General features: G+C 41.6%; 1 protein-coding gene across 1 annotated transcript in view; it reads right to left on the bottom strand.

The window, feature by feature from the left end:
• Nucleotides 1-20,935, bottom strand: part of MOV10L1 (Mov10 like RNA helicase 1) — a 94,873-nt gene that overhangs the window by 45,337 nt on the left and 28,601 nt on the right. The window contains 9 exon segments of the mRNA XM_075065110.1: nucleotides 420-598; nucleotides 4,043-4,160; nucleotides 5,259-5,374; nucleotides 6,108-6,166; nucleotides 6,960-7,051; nucleotides 7,444-7,514; nucleotides 8,270-8,447; nucleotides 12,071-12,185; nucleotides 13,380-13,574. Of these exon segments, the coding sequence (XP_074921211.1) occupies nucleotides 420-598; nucleotides 4,043-4,160; nucleotides 5,259-5,374; nucleotides 6,108-6,166; nucleotides 6,960-7,051; nucleotides 7,444-7,514; nucleotides 8,270-8,447; nucleotides 12,071-12,185; nucleotides 13,380-13,574 (1,123 nt within the window).

Below are 20,935 nucleotides of genomic sequence, written 5' to 3'. Positions count from 1 at the left end.
TTATTTAGAATACGGTTACAAATGTTTCTACATTCGTAATGTTGCAGTTCAGCCAAATCTCAAGGAAACATCCTTGCCTAGATTGGAAATTCATTCATTCATCCATCCATCCATCATCAGATTGAAACACACACGCCATGAATGCAGGGTATGCTCTTTTAAAGCAGTGGTTAAATACTATTCACTAGGGTTTTAAACACAAATACTGAATTTAAAAACTGACTATATATGTTGTTTATGAATACAAGCTTGTACAGAAGTCTTCTCTTGGATTTATTTTCACAAGGAGAGAGAGAGAGTTGAAATGAAATACCCTCTAAGCATTAGCACGTTTTTTTAAAAGCTATTTTTAGTTTTGATTATGATGATAAGTATTTGTGGCAATTCCAGATGATTATTGTTTTGCTGTACACTATTACCTGTAAGATAGCTTCTATCATGGTTACAGTTTTTCCAGTTCCTGGTGGTCCGAAGAGAACATAAGGAGTCGGACGACATTCACCACTAAGTATCCTCTTCACTGCTAATTTCTGATGCTCATTCAGCACAGGATTGAAAAATTCACAGTCTCTCTGTTCAGGTGTCATGATTCCATTGACTATACTCAAAACAGATAAGCATTACAAATACACAAAGGAGAGGTTTTTTTAATTAGTATTTCAGTTAAACAGGTTTTGATTTAATGGGATGTATATTTTATCTTATAAACATCTTAAAAAGATAGTGATAGCTAAAAATGTATCTGACAACTCTTTAAATTCCCAACCCCAAGTAATAACAAAATACTAAAACAGGGCCTTCAGTTTCAAAAAGGTGCAAGGGGCCATTCATAGATTTTTAAGGCCAGAAAGGACCATAATAATCTAGTCTTACTTCCTACATAACGCAGGCCAAAGAACCTCACTCCAGTGAACTCTACATCAAGCCCATACATATGTTCTAAAGGTCAAACAGAAGTTATCTTCATGAAGGACATCCAAGTCTTGATTTAAAGACTTCACATGATGAAGATTCTGCCATATTCCTAAGTAAGCTGTTCCAATGATCAATTACCCTCAACATTAAAATGTGTGCCTTACTTCTAGTGAGAATTTGTCTAGCTTCAGCTTCCCACTGTTGGATCTCATTATACTTTTTTCCCCACTAAAGAGTCATCTGTAACAAATTACTTCCTCACATAGGTACTTGTAGACTATGATCGAGTAACCTTCTAACCGTCTCTCAGATAAAAGTAATTAATTTGAGGCTCTTAAATCTTTCACTCTAAGGTATGTATTCCAGACCTCCAACCTTTCTTGCAGCTCTTTTTTGAACCTTTTCCAAATTTTTCAACATCCTTTTTGAAGTGTGAGCACGAGAACTGGACACAATATTCTAGTAATGCTGTGTAACAAGGTAATGCTTCTTCCCTACTTCTAACTTATTTTTTCCCTACTTAGGCATCCAACGATCACATTCACCTCTGAGCTATATCACCCCACTGTGACCTCATGTTCAGTTAACTATCAACCATGACTCTTAAGTTCTTTTCAGTGTCACTGCATTCCAGGATTCAGTCAACCACCTTGTAAATATGACCTACAGTCTTTTCTTCTAGAAAGATGTATGACTTTGCACTTGACTGTATTAAAATATATTGTTCAAATGATCCAACCTTACCAAATGATTGGTAACATCTGGATCATTCTGGATAACTGACCTGTCCCTATCACTATTTACTAGGGCTATCGATTAATCACAATTAACTCAGGCAATTAACTCAAAAAAAATAACTGATTAAAAAATTAACTGTGATTAGTTGCAGTTTTAATTGTATTGTTAAAAACAGAATACCAATTGAAATTTATTAAATATTCTTGAATGTTTCTCTACATTTTCAAATATATTGATTTCAATTACAACACAGAATACAGAGTGTACAGCGCACACTTTATATTATTTTGATTACAAATATTTGCACTGTAAAATGATAAACAAAAGAAACAGTATTTTTCAATTAACTTCATACAAATACTGTAGTGCAATCTCTTTATCATGAAAGTGCAATTTACAGATTTTGTTTTTGTTACACAACTGCACTCCAAAACAAAACAATGTAAAACTTTAGAGCCTACAGGTCCACTCAGACCTACTTCTTATTCAGTCATTTGCTGAGACAAACAAGTTTGTTTACATTTACAGGATATAATGCTGCCTGCTTCTTATTTACGACGTCACCTGAAAGTGAGAACAGGCGTTTGAGTGGCAATTTTGTAGCCAGCATTGTAAGGTATTTAAGTGCCAGATATGCTAAACATTCATATGCCCCTTTCTGCTTTAGCCGCTATTTCAGAAGACATGCTTCCATGCTGATGACGCTTGTTAAAAAAATATTGCATTAATTAAATTTGTGACTGAATTCCTTGGGGGAGAATTGTACGTCTCCTGCTCTGTTTTACCTGCATTCTTTATATATTTCATGTTACAGCAGTCTCAGATGATGACCCAGCATATGTTTTAAGAACACCTTCGCAGATTTGGCAAACACAAAGGTGGTACTAATGTGAGATTTCTAAAGACAGCTATAGCACTTGATCCAAGGTTTAAGAATCTGAAGTGCCTTTCAAAATCCGAGAGGGACAAGGTGTGGAGCATGCTTTCAGAAGTCCTGAAAGAGCAACATGCCGATGTGAAAACTACAGAACCCAAGCCACCAAAAAAGAAAATCAACATTCTGCTGGTGGCATCTGATTCAGATGATGAAAACAAACATGCACAGTCCACACTGCTTTGGATTGTTAGCAAACAAAGCCTGTCATCAGCATGGACACGTGTCCTCTGCAATAGTGGTTTAAATATGAAGCGACATATGAATCTTCAGCACATCTGGCACGTAAATACCTTGTGATGCCGGCTACAACAGTCCCATGTGAATATCTATTCTTACTTTTAGGGGTCATTGTACACAAGAAGCAGGCATTATCTCCTGCAAATGTAAACAAACTTGTTTGTCTCAGCAATTGGCTGAACAAGAAAGTAGGACTGAGTGGACTCAGGCTCTAATGCTTCCATTGGTTTTATTTTTGAATGAAGTTACAAATGTAGAATTATGTACAAAAAGTAAGTTCAACTTTCACGATAAAGAGATTGCACTACAGTACTTGTATGAGGTGAACTGAAAAATGTTTTTTTACAGTGCAACTATTTGTAATAAAAATAAAGTGAGTACTGTGCACTTTGTACTCTAACTGAAACCAATATATTTGAAAATGCAGAAAACATCCCTAAATGTTTAAATAAATGGTATTCTATTATTGCTTAATAGCATGATTAATCACGCGATTAATTTTTTTAATTGCTTGCCAGCCCTACTATTTACCACAACACCAATTGGTGTCATCTGCAAATTTTACCAGTAATGATTTTATATTTTTTCCACATTGATAAAGCTTAGCATTGGGCCAAGAACAGATCCCTCCAGGATCCCACTAGAAATGCCCCCAATGGATAATTATTCTCATTTGCAATATTTTGTTAAACAGTTTTTAATTAATTTAATAAGGGCTACATAGATTTTGTATAGTGCTCATTTAAAAAAAATCAGAATGGCGTGAGAGACTACGTCAAAGGCCTTAGAGAAGTCCAAGTATCTTACGTGAACAGTTACCTTTATCAACCAACCTTGTAATCTCATCTAAAATGATATCAAGTTTGTTTGATGAGACCTATTTTCTACTAAAAAATCCCATATTGATTGGCATTAATTACATTGCAATTCTTTAATTATTTACTGATTGTGTCCCATAACACCTTTTCCATGATTTTACATGGGATAAATGTTGGGCCAAACAACCTATAATTATCCCATTGGCCCTTTTAAAATATTAGTTTTTTTCCAGTCCTCTGGAACTTCCTCAATGTACCAAGATCTGTGTGGTTTTTTTGGTTTGTTTGTTTAAAAACCACATATACACACACACTTCATCCTCCAAACCAGTTTACCAGTGCAATTTTCAAATCCAAAACATCAGTACAAGATGGAAAGAAAACATTAAAAACATACTCAGTTTACTTGTCTGTGTACCAACAGTCACCATTCGAGGCACAGCCACTATGTTTCTCTTCACTGGCACCATGCATTTTGTTTCCTCATTTTGCATTTTCTTTTTCTGAAAAGAGCACTACAGAAGACAGATATACACACAAAAAAATCAAGGGTAAGCACGGCTGTAACCTTACAGCAATTATTCTCTCTTGGAAATGCTTTTAAGATGGTTAGAAATGTTTAGCATTTCCTCCCATTTAACTGCAACATCAACTGAAAAAAAAATGGGGGGAGGGGGAAGGACAAAGAGGAAAGAAAAAACCCAGACAAAACCCCTCACATCCTGGCCCCTTTTACTTTAACGAAAGAAAAAAAAAAGTTACTCATGACACCTTCTTCTTAAAGCACTGCTGCTAATTGCACAGATATTCTGCAGATTTAGAGGAGTTTTCAAAAGTTAGCATTGGTTTATTTGTTTTTTTTTCCTATAAGAACTGCCAATATGTACATTTTGAGCTATTTTAAAGGAAATATCCATCTCTTTTTATGATGCATTTAATCAGGAGTCACATCAAGAGTGGATCAATCGCATCAGGAAGCATAATTATGCCTCACAATAAGGATTCGCATTTGCTCCTACAGTCAATATGATTTGCTGCCCATTATTATTATTATTATTATTATTTTTACAAGGAGCTTATGAAAAACCAGTCTAAAGCAAATCTGGCCACTCAAACTCAGTTTCATATGCAGTTTCCCTTTCAGAAACAAAAATCATGGAGCACAGTTAGACCCACTCAAAGCACTGAACTGTGAAACAAGATCTTCGCCACCAGAAGTAAGACATCATAAATATATCAGATATAACAATGCATGCACTATTGTGCTGGTCCCCTCTAAAATTATATCTGCAGTTAGGGCCGGCTTTAGGACGATTCCCCCCGAATCGGGCCCTGCGCCCTAAAGAAGAGACCTAACTTATTACTTTTTACTCACTCGGCGGCAGTCCAGATCTTTGGCGGCCCATCCTTCACTTGCTCTGAGTTTTCAGCGGTGGGTCCTTCAGTGCCGCAGAAGACCTGGAGCAAGTGAAGGATCTGCTATCGAAGATCTGGACTCCCGCCGGGTATTCTAATCAGTCCCTGCACTTCCTAAAGCCGGCCCTGTCTGCAGTAGCTAACTGTTGCCATTTAAGTATAAAAGATTATAAGAAATACATTGATAGTAGATTTACCATGTCTTTCTTCTTGGTATACTGTTCATGATCAGCAGCAACAGTACGACATCCCATATTATTCCAAGTCTTGACAACTTGTGGGGATTGTAAAACCAGAGTATCTGGAAATAACACTTTGGGTTTAAGGAAGGGGAAAGAGAAAAAGAACAAATTCTGAAAATGCATTTTACATGGCTCTATCAATATCGATACATTAAGATACTTACGGTCAATTTTTAATTATAACTGAAACATCAGCTTCTTTCCTTGCACTTGAAATTAGCTGTGTCCAATTTACAAGAATTTGATGTAAAAACCTTAGGTATGGTGAGGGAGGAATTGGAAGGTAAAATTGAAGTCCATGTTTACATTTCTGTAAGCTGTAGAGCTGATCAGAAATGTGCAACTCTTTTCAATAAAAAGGCCCTTATATGTAGCCAACTTTAACAGAAGAGGATTATGTAAAAAGTTAAAAGTTGAAAGCAGGAATTCTGCATCTTCCCTATATTCTTCCTGCATTTTTCCCCAATTTACCCACACTGGGAAGTCCTAGAGAACTCCTTCACATTGTGCAAAACATAGTGCCACCAGTACTTAGAAACTGATTAGATTTGTTAGTTCTAATTGGAGTCAAACTTCTTTCCTCATGTATAGACACCACAGAGGGGAAATCAGTTTTCATAGTGGTTGCTCTGTGACAAAGGAATGCTACTCTCTGGACAAAGATATGGGGTAATTTAGGTGAATGGATAGAAGACCCAGTGAAACACTACATTTTTAAATCTGACCAGAAGAGTACAGTATATTAACTTCACATCAGTGTTTACTGAAGGGGAGGAAAAATGCCCTAGGCCATTGAAAGGTTACCTTTTTCACCCAGATAGATGCCTTGTTCAACTGCAAACTGGCATCGCCTGCTGGTAGTCCTGTCAACAGAATAGCAATACTGTGGATTAAACTAAAAATGAAAGTTTCCATAGAATACAGCAATACTCACTTCCTCTCTGAGTCAATGCTATATATCAATGACTTAAATGAAACATTATGCCTCTATATCATCATATACTTCTTCCCTCAATTCCTATTTTCATGTGGTACTTAACTGAAGGATTACTTGGTCAAGTTTCCTTTACAGGCATATTTCACTAAACTTTAAAACAGAAAAATTGATAAAATATGAAAAAAAGTGTTTCTCATTAAAGGACAAAATAAGTTTCCTTGAATTTCAAAGAAACAGGGTAGGAAGATATTTTTCCTTTAAAAAAAGGAATGAAAAAAAAACCCAACTTGTTTTATTAAGGAAGACGAAGTGATGAATTTTTACTGAAAATAATGCTTTCTAAGAAATTTTTGATGTTGGCAGAATACTAAAAAATATATAGTGAAGCTAATATCAGCCATTCTTGTTCTGCTCTGATGCCATACAATTATTTCAATTACAGAGTACGATTTGCCGTTGCCTGGCACCTAGAGTAGTCATTTACATGTAAAAGAAAGGGAGTGATTTACATTTTACACCCATTCTGATTTAATAGTATTTTGCACAGATGTAAATGAGTACATACATAAGATGCCAGTCAGTGGACTATCCAGTTTTAAGATCTCGTTTGTCCTTCACCTACATGTGAACTTCTCAGAACTAAGCAAATGGTCATGAAATAAGACTAACATAATAAAGGACAGTGAAATACAGCTTTTTAAAAATGTCTACAAAAATACCTATTCAATGTAAATTCTACATCCATGGGTTCAAAGTTGTAAACCTGTTCAAACTCTGGGTTAAGTCTCAGAGTAGCATCTTCATCGTGAATCTGTTTGAGAAGACAGTTTGTTAGTCATGTAAGATCTGAGGGCACTCAGCACTCTATAGGATCAGATCCCTTTTGTTTGAAAAATCTTCTGAAACTTTTGCTCATACTACGTAAAAACAAAAAATGGATAACAGCTACCATATAATTTCATATTTCTACATAAGAGTTTAGCAGAGTTTGCTTTTAGTGGGTGACATTTGTAGTGTTGAGAAGAAGCAAAAGCTTCTGTCTTCCAAGTACACAGTATGAAATAAAGTTAGAATCAATAATTTGGGAGAGAGTAACTGAAATGAATCCAGTTTCACAAAAGCTAAACAATTACTCCTTTAACTCTTAGTTTCCCATTAGTTTTGTGGAGTAGTGTTTCTTAGCAGAAAAGCTAACTCACTCACCTCAGTAACATAAGCAATGTACTCTATTATATGCTCAGAGTAGTCTTGACTTTTTAATATCACTTTGTCGCCTAGTTTTTAAAAAATAAATAAATATAATGTTTAGTATAAAAACACTGTTACAAGATATTAGAAAATTCTCACTGCAATACTAGCCACTGGTGGGAGGGGCAATACAGTGAAACTTAATGAGTTTCAAGGGTCCTGCAAATTCACCAGTGAAGTGACATCACTGAAGATGATGCATTTGTGCACACCTCAGCTCAATTAAGTCTTATGTTCTTAAAACTGCTACATCTACAGGTTTTTTTTGTGTGTAAGTAATACTTACAAGGCACCTATTGTGGTATGCTACTAACACAGTTTCAGCACTATTTATTGGAAATAACATCCTGCACATTGCAACGCATTTCAAAAATTCTGATCTCATAAAGTTAACTCCTTTAACCTGGCTTTACATTTAGCCTCTCACATGTTCTCCAGTTTAGTATAACACTAGACAGTATATTTTCTATGGAAAACTCAATCACCTACTACTGTACATCAGAATCCTGACTATATCAGGACAAGCCATGAAAGCACACAAACACATATACTGCCTCTTCAAAGCATAACATCTCCAGAAATCAAACATTCTGAGGCACTGTAATAAAATATAGTGGCATAATATCTCACTTATCTAGGTGCCAGGGTTAACAGCTGTCTCTCCAAATGTTTAAGAGAAAACATGGAAAAGATAAAATGCATCAGTTTCTACTGTATACATTGAGAATATTGCTCATCTTGCTATTCAGCTTTTACAATTTTATTAAGCGTAAACCATCACCTGCATATAAGGAAGGTCTTCCCTCTGCCAACCCTGGCACTTCCAGCACCAAGAAGTTTCCATTCTTTTTCAAAATAACTCCACTCATGCTAAATTCTTTGATCTCCATTTCAGCATGGATCTCTTCAAGCCAGAGCAGGGTAGAAAGGTTTGCTTTATAGTTAAACAGATTCAGTCGCTGAAAATTAAAAAAAGGTAAGTTATGTGTATTGCAATAGCGTCTAGAAGCCACAACAAAAATCTGAGTGCCTTGTGTTAGGTGCCATACAAAATACGTATGAAGAGACAGTCCCTGCCTCAAAAGGTGTACAACCTAAGTAGAAAATAACAGACAAAGGAAGCGGAGAACAGAGGCATAGAATCACGACTTGCCCAAGATCACACAGAAGTTAGTGGCAGAGCTGGAAACATAACTCAAGTCTCCCAGTTCAGTGCCTTATCCACTAGACCATGGTACCTCTCTAATGAAAGGTAGCAAGTAATAATGGGATTTGGGAAGAGTATCAGGGTTATTTTCATGTACATGAACAGGGATTTTCAGAAGAGTCTAAGCTGGTTAGGCACCCAAATCCCATTGAAGTTCAAGAATTCCCTGTGGTTCCTTTGATAAATCCAAGCCACAGTACTTCTACACTTTTTGCATTATAATCTGAGAGATGTGTCAAAAAAAAATCAGCGTACAGGGTAAATACAAAAGTATCCTGGTTTTGGCTGTATTTTATTTAGATCATACTACTAATTTTGTAACGAAAACGAGTAGTTCCAAAAATAGCTAAGATTTAGTATTTGACCTTAAAGTAAGCAAAAGTTTCTCAGAAAGCATTTTTCTAATACCAAGTACCAACTGACCCACCCTAAAATAACATGCTGAACTTCTAGGAAAGAATAAGAGAATCAATTATTGGACGAGTCAGAAGGTGTCTGTGTCTTAATTATAAAATAATTTTAATGAGAAGAGCTAATAAAAAGGAAAATATTGTGGTTTTATTTGTATTTAATTCCTTACTTTCAAAAGAAGAAAGCAAAATCCAGTGCTGGCACTAAAAAGTAGACAAAGGAATTGTAGTTCTTGGTATCAGGGAAGTTACTGGTTCACAGGAAATGGATAAGGTAAAAATGTTACTGATTTATGCAGTCCAAAAGGCTCTTTTAAAAACATTAGCAAAACCAAAAAGCATTCAGGCTACCCTAGTTAGTTGTAACTTACTAGAGGAAAAGTGTGTGAGACTAATTTGAGACCATTTATTTTTCAACTGGCCAACATTACTCACATTTACACTGCCAAGGCAGGTATGCCATGGAGGAAAATTCAAGACGGGACTGACTGAAGGAATCCCCATCAAACACTACTCCAAGAGGGATCACTTATGAGACTTAACAACAGAGGATGTGCAGAGAGCAGCTCAAGCTGGACAGAGATGGTAGAATTTTGTTTGTGCCCTAAACTATTTCTGACAGAGCAGGAAGGATTCAAATTCAGATTACACTGTGATTCTCACTTTTTTCTCAACCCACAAATAAAGAAATGAGCACTGTCTATTGAATACAGAAGTAGCTGCACTAGCGGATTTTTAACAAATACTGTCACTGCATTCTGTGCCACGTTTAGTAGCAGATTTAGCTTATTACAGGAGTTCTCAAACTGTGGGTCGGGACCCCAGAGTGGGTCGTGATTCTGTTTTAATGGAGTTGCCAGGACTGGCATTGGGCTTTTGCTTCAGCCCTGAGCCCCAGCAAGTCTAAGTCCCATCACCGAGGCCGAAACCAAAGCCTGAGAGCTTCATCCCTGGGTGGTGGGGCTCAGGTTTCAGCTTCAGCCCTGGGCGACGAAGATCAGATTACAGGCCCCCCCCCAGGGCAGAGGGGCTCAGGGCTTTAGTGCCCACTCCTGGGGTCATGCAGTAATTTTTGTTGTCAGAAGGGGGCTGCGGTGCAATGAAGTTTGAGAACCCCTGGTTTATCACAAGGCTAACATACAGAGATCGTTCTTGGTTTGTGAAAGACTGGAATGCCTCAGAACATACAGGTCATTTGGAGTTTCTTGGAAGCAGTCTCACAGCCCTGCTGTCTTATTGCAATGCCTCAGTTGTACCCTTCAGAGGCCACTTGTCAAACCAGACAACAGGTTTTTTGGTTTGACAAGTCACAATCGGGATTTCAGAGTCCTAGGTGACTCCCTCTCTGAGCTGAAGCAGTTACGCTTAGACCGTAAAAAGGTAGCTAGGTGATTCCGAAAGAGACACAAGGACATGCTGACCAGAAGCCAGAACTGTGAGCTCTGTAGACAAAAAGCTGCCATGTTTATGGCTGTTTGGTTTTATATTTTTTATTGGGAGTTTATAAAAATGATCAATCACAAAGGGAATGTGACCAGAGAATTCGCTGGTTTATGTTATGTTGTTTGAACAGCAGTCCTTTAAAATAACCCAGAAACCAGAGAGAGGATTCCCCCACCCCTCTGCAAAAAAACCACAACCCCTCAAATCTTCTGTGAACTCTCTCTCCAATCATTCAGACTCAGGCCCTGACACAGGGAATTTTAGGAAGAGCTGGGACACTGAAAGTTGTGAAACACTGCATTATCCAGAAAGCGGTATAGTAATAAACTCTCTAGAGTTGCTCCAGTCTATTTCACAAACCCTGTCCTCCTCCTCCGACCTATTCCTGTTAATCCTGTGCCTACTCCCTCTCTGTTCCTTCTCACAATCATACACTGTTACTTCAAGAAACATTCTCTTGTAGCTCTGGCATCTGAGATGGCCTTTTCCATATGGAACTCTAATATACTGCCCATCCATTTTCAAATTCTCACTTCTAATTTCTCCTCCTAGGCCTTCTAATTTCTCCTCTGGTTCAGGGTCTGCAATATGCTGACTCCCACTAAAGTCAAGAGAGCATCTACCAGGATCAGACTCTTATTTTGTAACTAGATTTTGTAGACTTACATGATGTCCATTATTAAGGCTACATTTTAGTCACAGGTATTTTTAGTAAAAGTCATGGACAGGTCACGGACAGTAAACAAAAATTCACAACCTGTGGCCTGTCCATGGCTTTTACTATATACTCTTAATTAAACCTGGGCAGGAGGCCATGGGTGCTCTGGGGAAGTGGTGCAGGGGCACCACAGGTGCTGGGGGGAGGGGGTTGCCAGGCAGGGGCACGTGACCCAGGACCCCTGCTGGTGATAGGGAAGGTTCCAGGGGGGTGGGAAGGGGTGGCACATGGCCCAGGACCCATGCTGGTGCTGGCGAGTGAGAAGGAGGGCAGACAACGGCCCAGGACCCCTGCTGGTACTGTAGGGGGAGGATTGGCGGGGCTGGCAGGCTCCCTACCCGGCTCTGCGTGTCCCTGCAGCTCCTAGGGGGAGGGACAATGAGGAGCTCTCCGTGTGCTGTTCCCACCACCAGTGCCAGCTCCATAGCTCCATGGACTGAGAATTGCAACCAATGGGAGCTGTGGGGGCGGGAACTGTGGAGCCCCCTGGCCCTTCCGGCTAGGAGCTGCAGGGACACGGCAGTGGGAGCCGGGGAGCCCCCCACCCCGAGGTTAAGTGCTGCCCCGCACCCAAACCCCCTGCCCATAGTCCTGAGCCCCCTCCCACACACCCAAACAGCTGCTGGAAGCAGCCCCTGAGCCAGCACCAGCTGTTACAGAAGTCACAGAATCCATGACATTCAGTCTTAACCATTATATATAACACAGCAGCTACACAGGAGTATTTTTGTATGTGTTCAGGCTGGCATTCATAAAGATGCAAAGAGAAAGATTTTACACTTGCACATATGTGTGCACACATACCTCTGCAAGTAGAGGTTGAAAAGTCAGTATGTCCAATTTCCGCTCCACACATTTTCTTAATCTATCCGGTATGGGATACTGTGGTAGGAAACTTGGAAGATGTCTTCTACAACTTCTAAAATAAGAATTCAAAGTTACTTCACGACAGTAACAAAGTAGTTCTTACAAACTAAATTTAGCTGGTTAGTGTAGATTTCTTTACTAAAGAGTAAAAACAAAACTCAAGATTCTGTAGTTACTAAAATAAGCGTAAGTTTTAAAAAAAATAAAATCTTCACATGAAAGCCCACAGGTTAGCAAAACACCAGCCTCAAGGCTACAAAGACAGCAATACCAAAACACAAATACAATAAATGAAACTTTTGTCAGATTAGGTTCAGACAAAAACCAGGAACAGAACTTTGTTACATTAGGGTGGGGTGTAGGGAAGAGAATGTTGTTATAGACGCATATTTTACTATCAAACATTCTGACCAACTTTCTTCTCCCTAATGAAGGTGTTGTGGTGAACAATTTAATGCTAGTTACAGATTTAGAGTATCTGTTAAGTATATTTTGTCTGTTTAAATTTACTTATCTAAAGACCGTTCCCTGTTTTTCATTTAAGATTTTTCTAGTTTATATTGTCAAGACCCAGTTACATCAAATGACTTGATCAATATCTCACATATCAGTAATTCAGTCAAGGGACTTCCTGGGTTTCTGTCTTGCTGTCTAAAATACAATTAGATTGCACCACTCCTACCAGCAGGTGTGCTCTGGCAACACCTTTAATTCTAATTAGCCTCTAGCTCATTCATAAGTGTATAACATGCAGCAACAGGACAGTTTGTGAATCATAAGAAAAACCATCTATAAAGAAGTTAAAACAGTTTGCTAAACAGGGAAAAACTATTTCAGCAATAGAACTTTGAAGAACCACCCCTCCCCGTTTTTATTTCTCTTTTTCCAGTTTACTGAATGAATGGTACACCTCTACCTCAATATAACACTGTCCTCAGGAGCCAAAAAATCTTACCGCGTTATAGGTGAAACCGCGTTATATTGAACTTGCTTTGATCCACCGGAGTGCGCAGCCCTGCCTCCCACCCCAGAGCACTGCTTTACCATGTTATATCCAAATTCATGTTATATCGGGTCGCATTATATTGAGGTAGAGGTGTAGTTACAACAGGAGATAAGCTAGGTCAGCAAGATAAACTGCCCTGGAACTAAAGTTACACATTTACTTCAATATGCATTACATAAAGGTATGCCTTTCCATATCCTTCATATTAGACACAGCTGAATGTGGATTATTTGATAGTACCTTTTGTGTTCTGTTACAGTCACTGTAGTCTTCATGTGCTCTAACTCCGGAATAACTTTATGCTTTCTTAGTGAAAATGGTTCAGTGGCTGCTATGAGAGATTCCTCTTCATTTATTACAGTTACTTCAATGTAACGTCCAATAATAAAATCAGAAAAACAAAGCAACAGAAGTTCTTTGCAGTGGCCAGGGTTTCTTTAAGTAAACGAGCAAAAATAAGTTAGGTTTTTCAAAGCCATAGATTTTACTTATCAGTTCAGCAATCACAATATTGTTGAAAGAGACTGATTAGATTTTCAGGGACCTCCCTAAAAATCAAGTAATGGCTGATTTAGAAGAATTCTTCATATTCACAAAATTTGAAAGAGTTTTAGTTAAGCCCAGCTACCATTTCCTAAAGGAAAGTTTAAAATATCTAAGCACTTAAAAAATCCAAATATTAACAAGCCTGAACTTGAAAAAAAGTTTAAAGGGCAACTGTACTTTAGAAGAGAAATACCAGTCTGAAAACTTTGTACCTACTATAATCACAAGTACCACCCCTGTGGTTACTAAAACTGAATGGAGTTAGCCAAAAGTATATCCTGTGTACTGTCACTCCACTGCTGAAAGGCCTCATCCAGGATGCATTTCATTACACGGCAGCAAAAACTCTGCTCTACTGGAGGTCTGTGTTCCTCTGCATGGACCTCCAGCAGCTGACAGAGCTAGTGAGGAAGCCTGACCCCTCAAAGACATGCATTTCCTGTCAGCAGAGGAAGTGGCAACAAGGGGAGTGCAAATTCCTGCAAAGGAGAGTTTGAAGAGTTTATGCTCCAGACTATCTGAGTTCTTATCCCACACAACCCATTCATTTACTCCCTTTCCAGGTTCTGTCCCAGCATTGGGTCCAGTACCAAATTTTCTCCTCATCTCTCCAACACATACAACTTAGTTCTGATTCTCTACCCCAACCCCCCGACCCCAGCTGTCTGACTCTTCAACTAGCTCTCCCACTGAGACTTACAAACATTAAGTCACAGATCAACAAAGGTGTGTAGGATCCTTACTTTCACTGAAATTAGGAGCCTAAATCCCTTTGAGGATCTGGGCTTACGTGCTTATAAAGGTGCTCAGCCTTATACAAAACAACTACCAAGTGATCTCCAAGCCCTCCACTTATCCCACACCTGTTGCCTCCCTAAAGGTTCAGCATCCTTACTGTTCTTTCTCAAGAAGATATGTACAGAGTTATCCAATCCACATATGAGTCTCAGGCTCTGGTCACACCTTCCACGATAGTTCAGCAATGGAAGGGGAGCACACAGAAAATCTGTATTTCTTCTCCTGCAGAGGTGGGTTTCACAAACAGATCCTACCCTAAAAGAAGGTTTTTCTCCAGTTTCTATTAGGGCTACTCTATCTAAAACAGCTCTCATAAAAACTGGAAATTAAGTTGCTGCACCATTGTTTTAGTGACAGTGCAGCAATGGAGATATGGAAAAATAGCAGTTTTATTCTGTTTTAAATTAGAATTACACAAGTGTGATGCACATTTATAACATGGTTTCACAAAAATAAAAAATTTTTGCATGGTATGTGCCTGTTATTAAACGGAAGAGTTTTCTTTAATCAGCTAATGTCATTCTTCTTGTGAAGCAGAACCTGTGTGCTCTATGCTGTTAAATTACAGAAATCCAATATGTAGGCAATCAAAAAAAGGTTAAGTTTCCAGAACAGCTCAATTTTGAGTATCCCAGTACAGAGCATCTATAAAGCTCAGGACTTAAACAAGACTATCCATAAAAATATGCACTTTGGGTATTTTTTGCTCAAAATAAGACCATGTCTTACTAGTGTTATTAAAACAAGTACTCATTCTGCTTTGTTTGTCCATTTACTTCTTTACCCTCAAACAGAAAAAACTGTTACTAACCTTTCTGTAACTCTTGTTCTTTGAGATGCGTTGCTCATGTCCATTCCCATGTAGGTGTGTGCGTGTCGCCTGCACAGTCCCAGGAAGATTTTTCCCTCAGCAGTATCTGTCGGGTCAGTCCCAGCGCCCCCTGGAGTCTCACCTCCATGGTGCTATAAAAGAACCTGCCACTCCTGCCACCCCTTCAGTTCTTTTTTGCAAGCAACTCTGACAGAGGGGTAAGGCGAGTGAGCTTGGGAATGACATGAACACCACATCTCAAAGAACAACAGTTACGGAAAGATTAGTAATAGTTTTTTTTTTTCTTTGTGGGCTCATGTTCATTCCCATGTAGGGGATTCCCAAGCAGATAGAGGAAGTGGGTTCAGAGTTCAACAACAAGCAGACTGTAGTACTGCTTTGCCAAATCCAGCATCATCTCCGGCCTGCTGCGTGATGGCATAATGGGTTGCAAAGGTGTGGACTGAAGACCACATGGCTGCTCTACAGATATCCTGGATGCGAATCTGTGCCACAAATGCCAGTGAAGATGCTTGCGCCCTTGTTGAGTGTGCTGTCAGTGCCAGAGAAGGGAACTTTGCCAAGTCACAGCACATGCGAATACACAAGGTAATCCATGAAGAAATTCTTTAGACTGAGACTGGGAGGCCCTTCAGCCTATCAACAACTGCTACAAGAGCTGAGTAGTCTTCCTAAATGATCTGATCCGATCTAGGTAAAGCCAGCGCCTACCTGATGTCTAGCAAGTGATACCTCTGCTCCTGGCTATTTGCAGGTGGCTTCAGGAAGAACACAGGAAGGAAAACGTCCTGGTTATTGTAGAACTGCAATATCATCTTTGGGAAGAAGGCCAGGTGGGGGCACAGTGAACTTTGTTCTTGATGAAAACTGCACAGAGTGGTTCTGAAGTGAGGGCCCTGATTTCTGAGACCTTCCTCGCTGATACGATGGCTACGAGGAAGGCCACCTTCCATGATAAGTACAGCAAAGGCTCGAATGGTGCCCCCATCAGTCTTGAGGAAGACCAAGTTAAGATCCCAAGGGGAGATCGTCTATTTTACCTGTGGGTAGAGTCTGTCCAGTCCTTTAAGAAAACAGCTACAGAGCATGATAGCGAAGACGGACCTGCCACTCACCCAGGGTGGAAGGCCAAGATAGATGCCAGATGTACCCTAATCAAAGACACAGACCGTCCTTGCTGTTTTAGATGTAACAAAGAGTCCAGGATACACGGTATTGTAATTCAAGTGGGCAAGATCCTCTTCTGTCCAGCCCAGATAGAGAACCTTTTCCATTTCACCAGATAGCCATCCATCACAGCCACCTTTCTGCTCCCTAACAGGACCTTCAGAACCTGCCCCAAGCACACTAACTCCAAAGAGTTCAGCCATGGAGCTTCCAAGCTGTCAGGTCGAGGGATTCAAGACCCAGATGAAGGAGATGTCCATGGTCCTGGGAGATCAAGTCTGGAAACAGTGGTAGGGTGATCGGTTCTTTGATCGAGAGCTGCAGGAGGATGGTGAACCGATGCTGGTGTGGCCATGCCAGCATTACCAGGATCAGGCTCGCTTTGTCCCCTTTGACCTTCAGTAGAAACTTGTCTATGAGCGGAATAGGTGGGAATGCACAGAGAAGATGGTCCTTCCAGGGAAGAAGGAACATATCGGTGAGTGGGCCTGGACTGTGATCCTGGAAAGAGCTGCAGACATTTCCCATTGTATCTCATCGCAAACAGATCTATATGGGGAGTTCCCCACCTGGAAAATATTCCCTATGACATCTGGGCAAATGGACCCCTCGTGATTGGAGAAGGATCTGCAGACATGATCCGCTAACTTGTTCTGAGCTCCCAGAAGGTAAGAAGCCTCAAGGTGTATTGAGTGGGTTATGCAGAACTCTCATAAGTGGAGAGCTTCCTGACATAGGGTGGAGCTCACTCTTCTCACCTATCTGGTTTACATAGCATATTGCTGTCATGTTATCTGTTAAGCACTGACGCACATCTGCCCTCTAGACGGAGCCGGAACGTTTGACAAGCAAGACGCACTGCTCGGAATTCTCTCCTGGGACCAGAGGCCTTGAGTTCTGTGGTCCCCCAGTGAGGTCCCCATTCCAACTCGGAATCAACGACAGCTGCAGTCTCCTCAATGGAATGCCTGCGCAAACCACCCCTGGATCCAGCCCCCATAAGAAGGAGTCTATCACCGAAGGAAAAGTGTGAAAACTTTGTCCAGGAGGTTGCAGCCTGGCCAGTAAACTGTCGCTTGCCAGGCCTGCAGTGGTCTGAGTCGCAGCCTTTTGTGCTTTACCACATATGTGCACGATGCCATGTGCCCCAGGAGCTTCAGGCAGGTACTTGCAGAGGTGGTGGGATGTTTTCTGAGATGGTCTATGACAGAAGTCAGCACCTGGAATCTGGTTTCTGGGAAGGAGGCCTTGACATGGACTGAGTCGAGAACAACCCCTATAAACTTTATCCTTTGGGTGGGGTATTCAGCAACAGGCCTACCATCTGGAAGGCTGAGAGTATTAACTGGATGTGCTCTTTCACCTGAGCTCTGGACTGGTCTCTGACCAGCCAGTTGTTGAGGTATGGATACACCTGTATTCTTTGTTTTTTCAGGAAGGCTGCAACTACTGCCAGGCACTTTGTGAAGACCCAAGGGACCTCTGAAAGGTTGAATGGCAATACTGTGAACTGGTAGTGCACCTGTCCCACCATGGACAGCGGTAATCGTCTGTAGTCCGGGACTTTAGAGATGTGAAAATATGCCTCTTTCAAGTTGAGGGCAGCATATCAGTCTCCTGGATCCAGAGAGGGGATAATGGAGGCCAAGGAGACCAAGTGGAACTTTAGCTTCTTCATGAATTTGTGAGTTTTTCCAAGTCTAGAATAGGTCTGAGACTGTTCTTGGCCTTGGGTTTTAGGATTAGGAAATATCAGGACTAAAAACCCCTGCCCCTTAACTCCAGAGGAACTTCCTCTACTGTTCCCAGTTGCAGAAGTGTTCACAGCTCTCAGACTAGGAGTTGCTTGTGACAAGGATCCCTGAAGAGGGACAGGGAGGAAGGGTGGGAAGAAGGGGAATAACTCAATTCTAGAGTGTATCCCAGTCCTATCATGTGTAGCACCCAACGATCTGAAGTGATATGGGCCCATGCCCGATACAAGTGGGATAGCCGGTCCACAGAAATAGGAGAGGTTAGATCCAGGCCAAGCTCTGATACACTGTCCTTGGGCGCATCCTAAAAACACCTATCTGGCATCTGATGATTGCCTGGTGGGCCCAGATCCCTGGGTCGAGGAAGGCTGGGGAGGAGGTCTACTCTTCTAATTCCTGTCCCTCCTTCTACCATAGTCCTGTCTTAGTTGTGACTGCTAGAACTAAGATAATGATTGTGGCTTGAAATGTTTTATTGGTGGGACCAGGGTGCGCAGACCCAAAGATTTCAGCTGTCTCTCAAGCTGTGCAGTTTAGCGTCTGTTTGCTCAAAAAACAGCAATGTGACTTTGAAAGGCAAGTGTTGAATGGTCTGCTGCACGTCATGAGGATCTCTGCATCACCACCACCGATGCCATGGTCCTTGCAGCTGAGTTGGCTGCGTCCAGAGCTGCCTGCAAGTACGCCTTTTCCACAGCCCTGCCTTCCTCAACCAAGGTTGAGAATTCTGCTCTGGACTCTTGGGGTAAATAGTTCTTTGAATTTTGTCATTGCTCCCCAGTTGTTAAAATCATAACAACTGTGGAGCACCTGTTGATTAGCAGTGAGAAACTGGAGCCCCCATGACACAGATCTTCCTGCCAAAGAGGTAAAGCTTCTCTGCGTTCTTAACCTTTGGGGTAGGATCCATCTGCTTTTGTCTCTCACTCTCATCTCCTGCCGAGACTACTAGGGATCCCAGAGCGGGATGTGTGTAGTGATATTCAAACACCTTTGGTGGGGCAAACTATTTTCTCTCCAGCTATAGTTTGCCGAGAGGCTGGAGTTTGCTGTTTCGTGACAGGGCTACCCTTGACAGCTCTGATGGTGTCAAAACTTCCACCAGGGTGTGAGAGGTCTCTGAGAGTTCTTGCAATTCAATCTCCAGGTTTTGAGCGACCCTCTTTAGCAGTTCCTGGTGCACCTTGGGGTCATCTTGTGTGGGTGTCAAGGTTCCTGCAACTGCCTTGTCTGGTGAGAAAGAAGAGGATCCTAAGATTGGTACCGGCTCTTGTTCCTGTCCATCCAGTCCTGATGAGGCCCATGGTTCTGGTCCCTGGAGAACGGCGACGAGCTTGGTGCCTGGACTGTTAGAGGTGGTAGTGGTAGCGCGGCTCCACCCTCCAAAGCCACCGAATATGACCTCCTTGACTGAGGACCCTGAGCCTGATGAAATGTCCAAGGAATCCAGAAGGGCCACTGAACCAGTACCTCCCATTGTACTGGCTAGCCCAGGAGTGAGAGTCCCTGGCTCATCTCGTCCATCTGCTACTGTTAGTGCAATCCATGCCAGCTCTTTCTTGAGACATAGGACTCAGGCTCCCAGTCAGATGCTGAGGATTCACTCCTCGGACACTACGGGGGGTGCGATGCCGGATGATGAGCAATACCGGGATGGGGATGCTGCATCATCAACGGCTTCCCTTTTGACCAGCGGTTCTCAAACTGGGGGTCGGGACCCCTCAAGGGATCACAAGATTATTACATTGGGGGTCATGAGCTGTCAGCCTTCACCACAAACCATGCTTCACCTCCAAACATTTATAATAGCGTTAAATATAAAAAAAAGTGCTTTTAATTTATAAGGGGGGGGTCGGACTCAGACTTGCTGTGTGAAAGGGGTCACCAGTACAAAAGTTTGAGAACCACTGCTTTTGACGGTACTTGCCTCTGTGTCGCAACTACTCTTGTTTCTGGTGCTGGCTCACATCTAAGTGGCGATGGTGGCACCAAGGGGGACATCAGACCCGTGCTGCCCAGATTGCCTCTAGTGGGGACAGGAGTGCCATTCCTGTGTTCCTATAGCACCAGACTTGATGGTTCCCTTTCTGGAGCAGGAGTCAATGGTGCTACGGCAATGCTTGTTGAGCCCAAGTGACCCTGTATGGGTGTCACTCAGCTGGAGTCTTTATGGCCGGTGGGCTTTGGGGTAGGGGAGTACCCCTATCAGTTTTCTGATTCTTCTTGCATCGGAGCAGGGAGTGGGAGTGGTGCCTGTGCACTCTCCTGTACCAACCTCCTCTATACCAGCAAACTGTGGCAGTGCCTGGAGTCATGCCATGCCAACGAGGAATCTCGCCTTAGTGCCGGGGAGGCCAGGCTGCAGTGCCTGTCCCCCATGGAAGCCAGCGTGCACCTTGTGGTGGCAGAGGTGCTTGGTGCTGAGTCGAACTGACCTGGCTCCAAGAAGGATGAAGAGCCATGTCCATTAAGAGGAATTTTAGCCTCTACTCCCTTTCCTTGAGTCCGGGGCTTAAAATCTCTACAGATCCTGCACCAATCACATAGATGAGATTCACCCAAAAACCTGAGACAACTAGAGTTGGGGTCACTGAGAGGCACAGGTTTATGGCAAGCTCACATGGCTTACACCCTGGAAACCAAAGCATGCCCCAGTGCCTGGGTGGGAAAGAATCCGGTTAAGTGGGGTCCTTCACTAC

This window comes from Chelonoidis abingdonii, chromosome 1, assembly GCF_003597395.2.
Source record: "Chelonoidis abingdonii isolate Lonesome George chromosome 1, CheloAbing_2.0, whole genome shotgun sequence".
Classification (NCBI taxonomy): Eukaryota; Metazoa; Chordata; order Testudines; family Testudinidae; genus Chelonoidis; species Chelonoidis abingdonii.
Note: the sequence above shows the minus strand (reverse complement) of the source record. Positions and strands in the feature narration are given on the sequence as shown.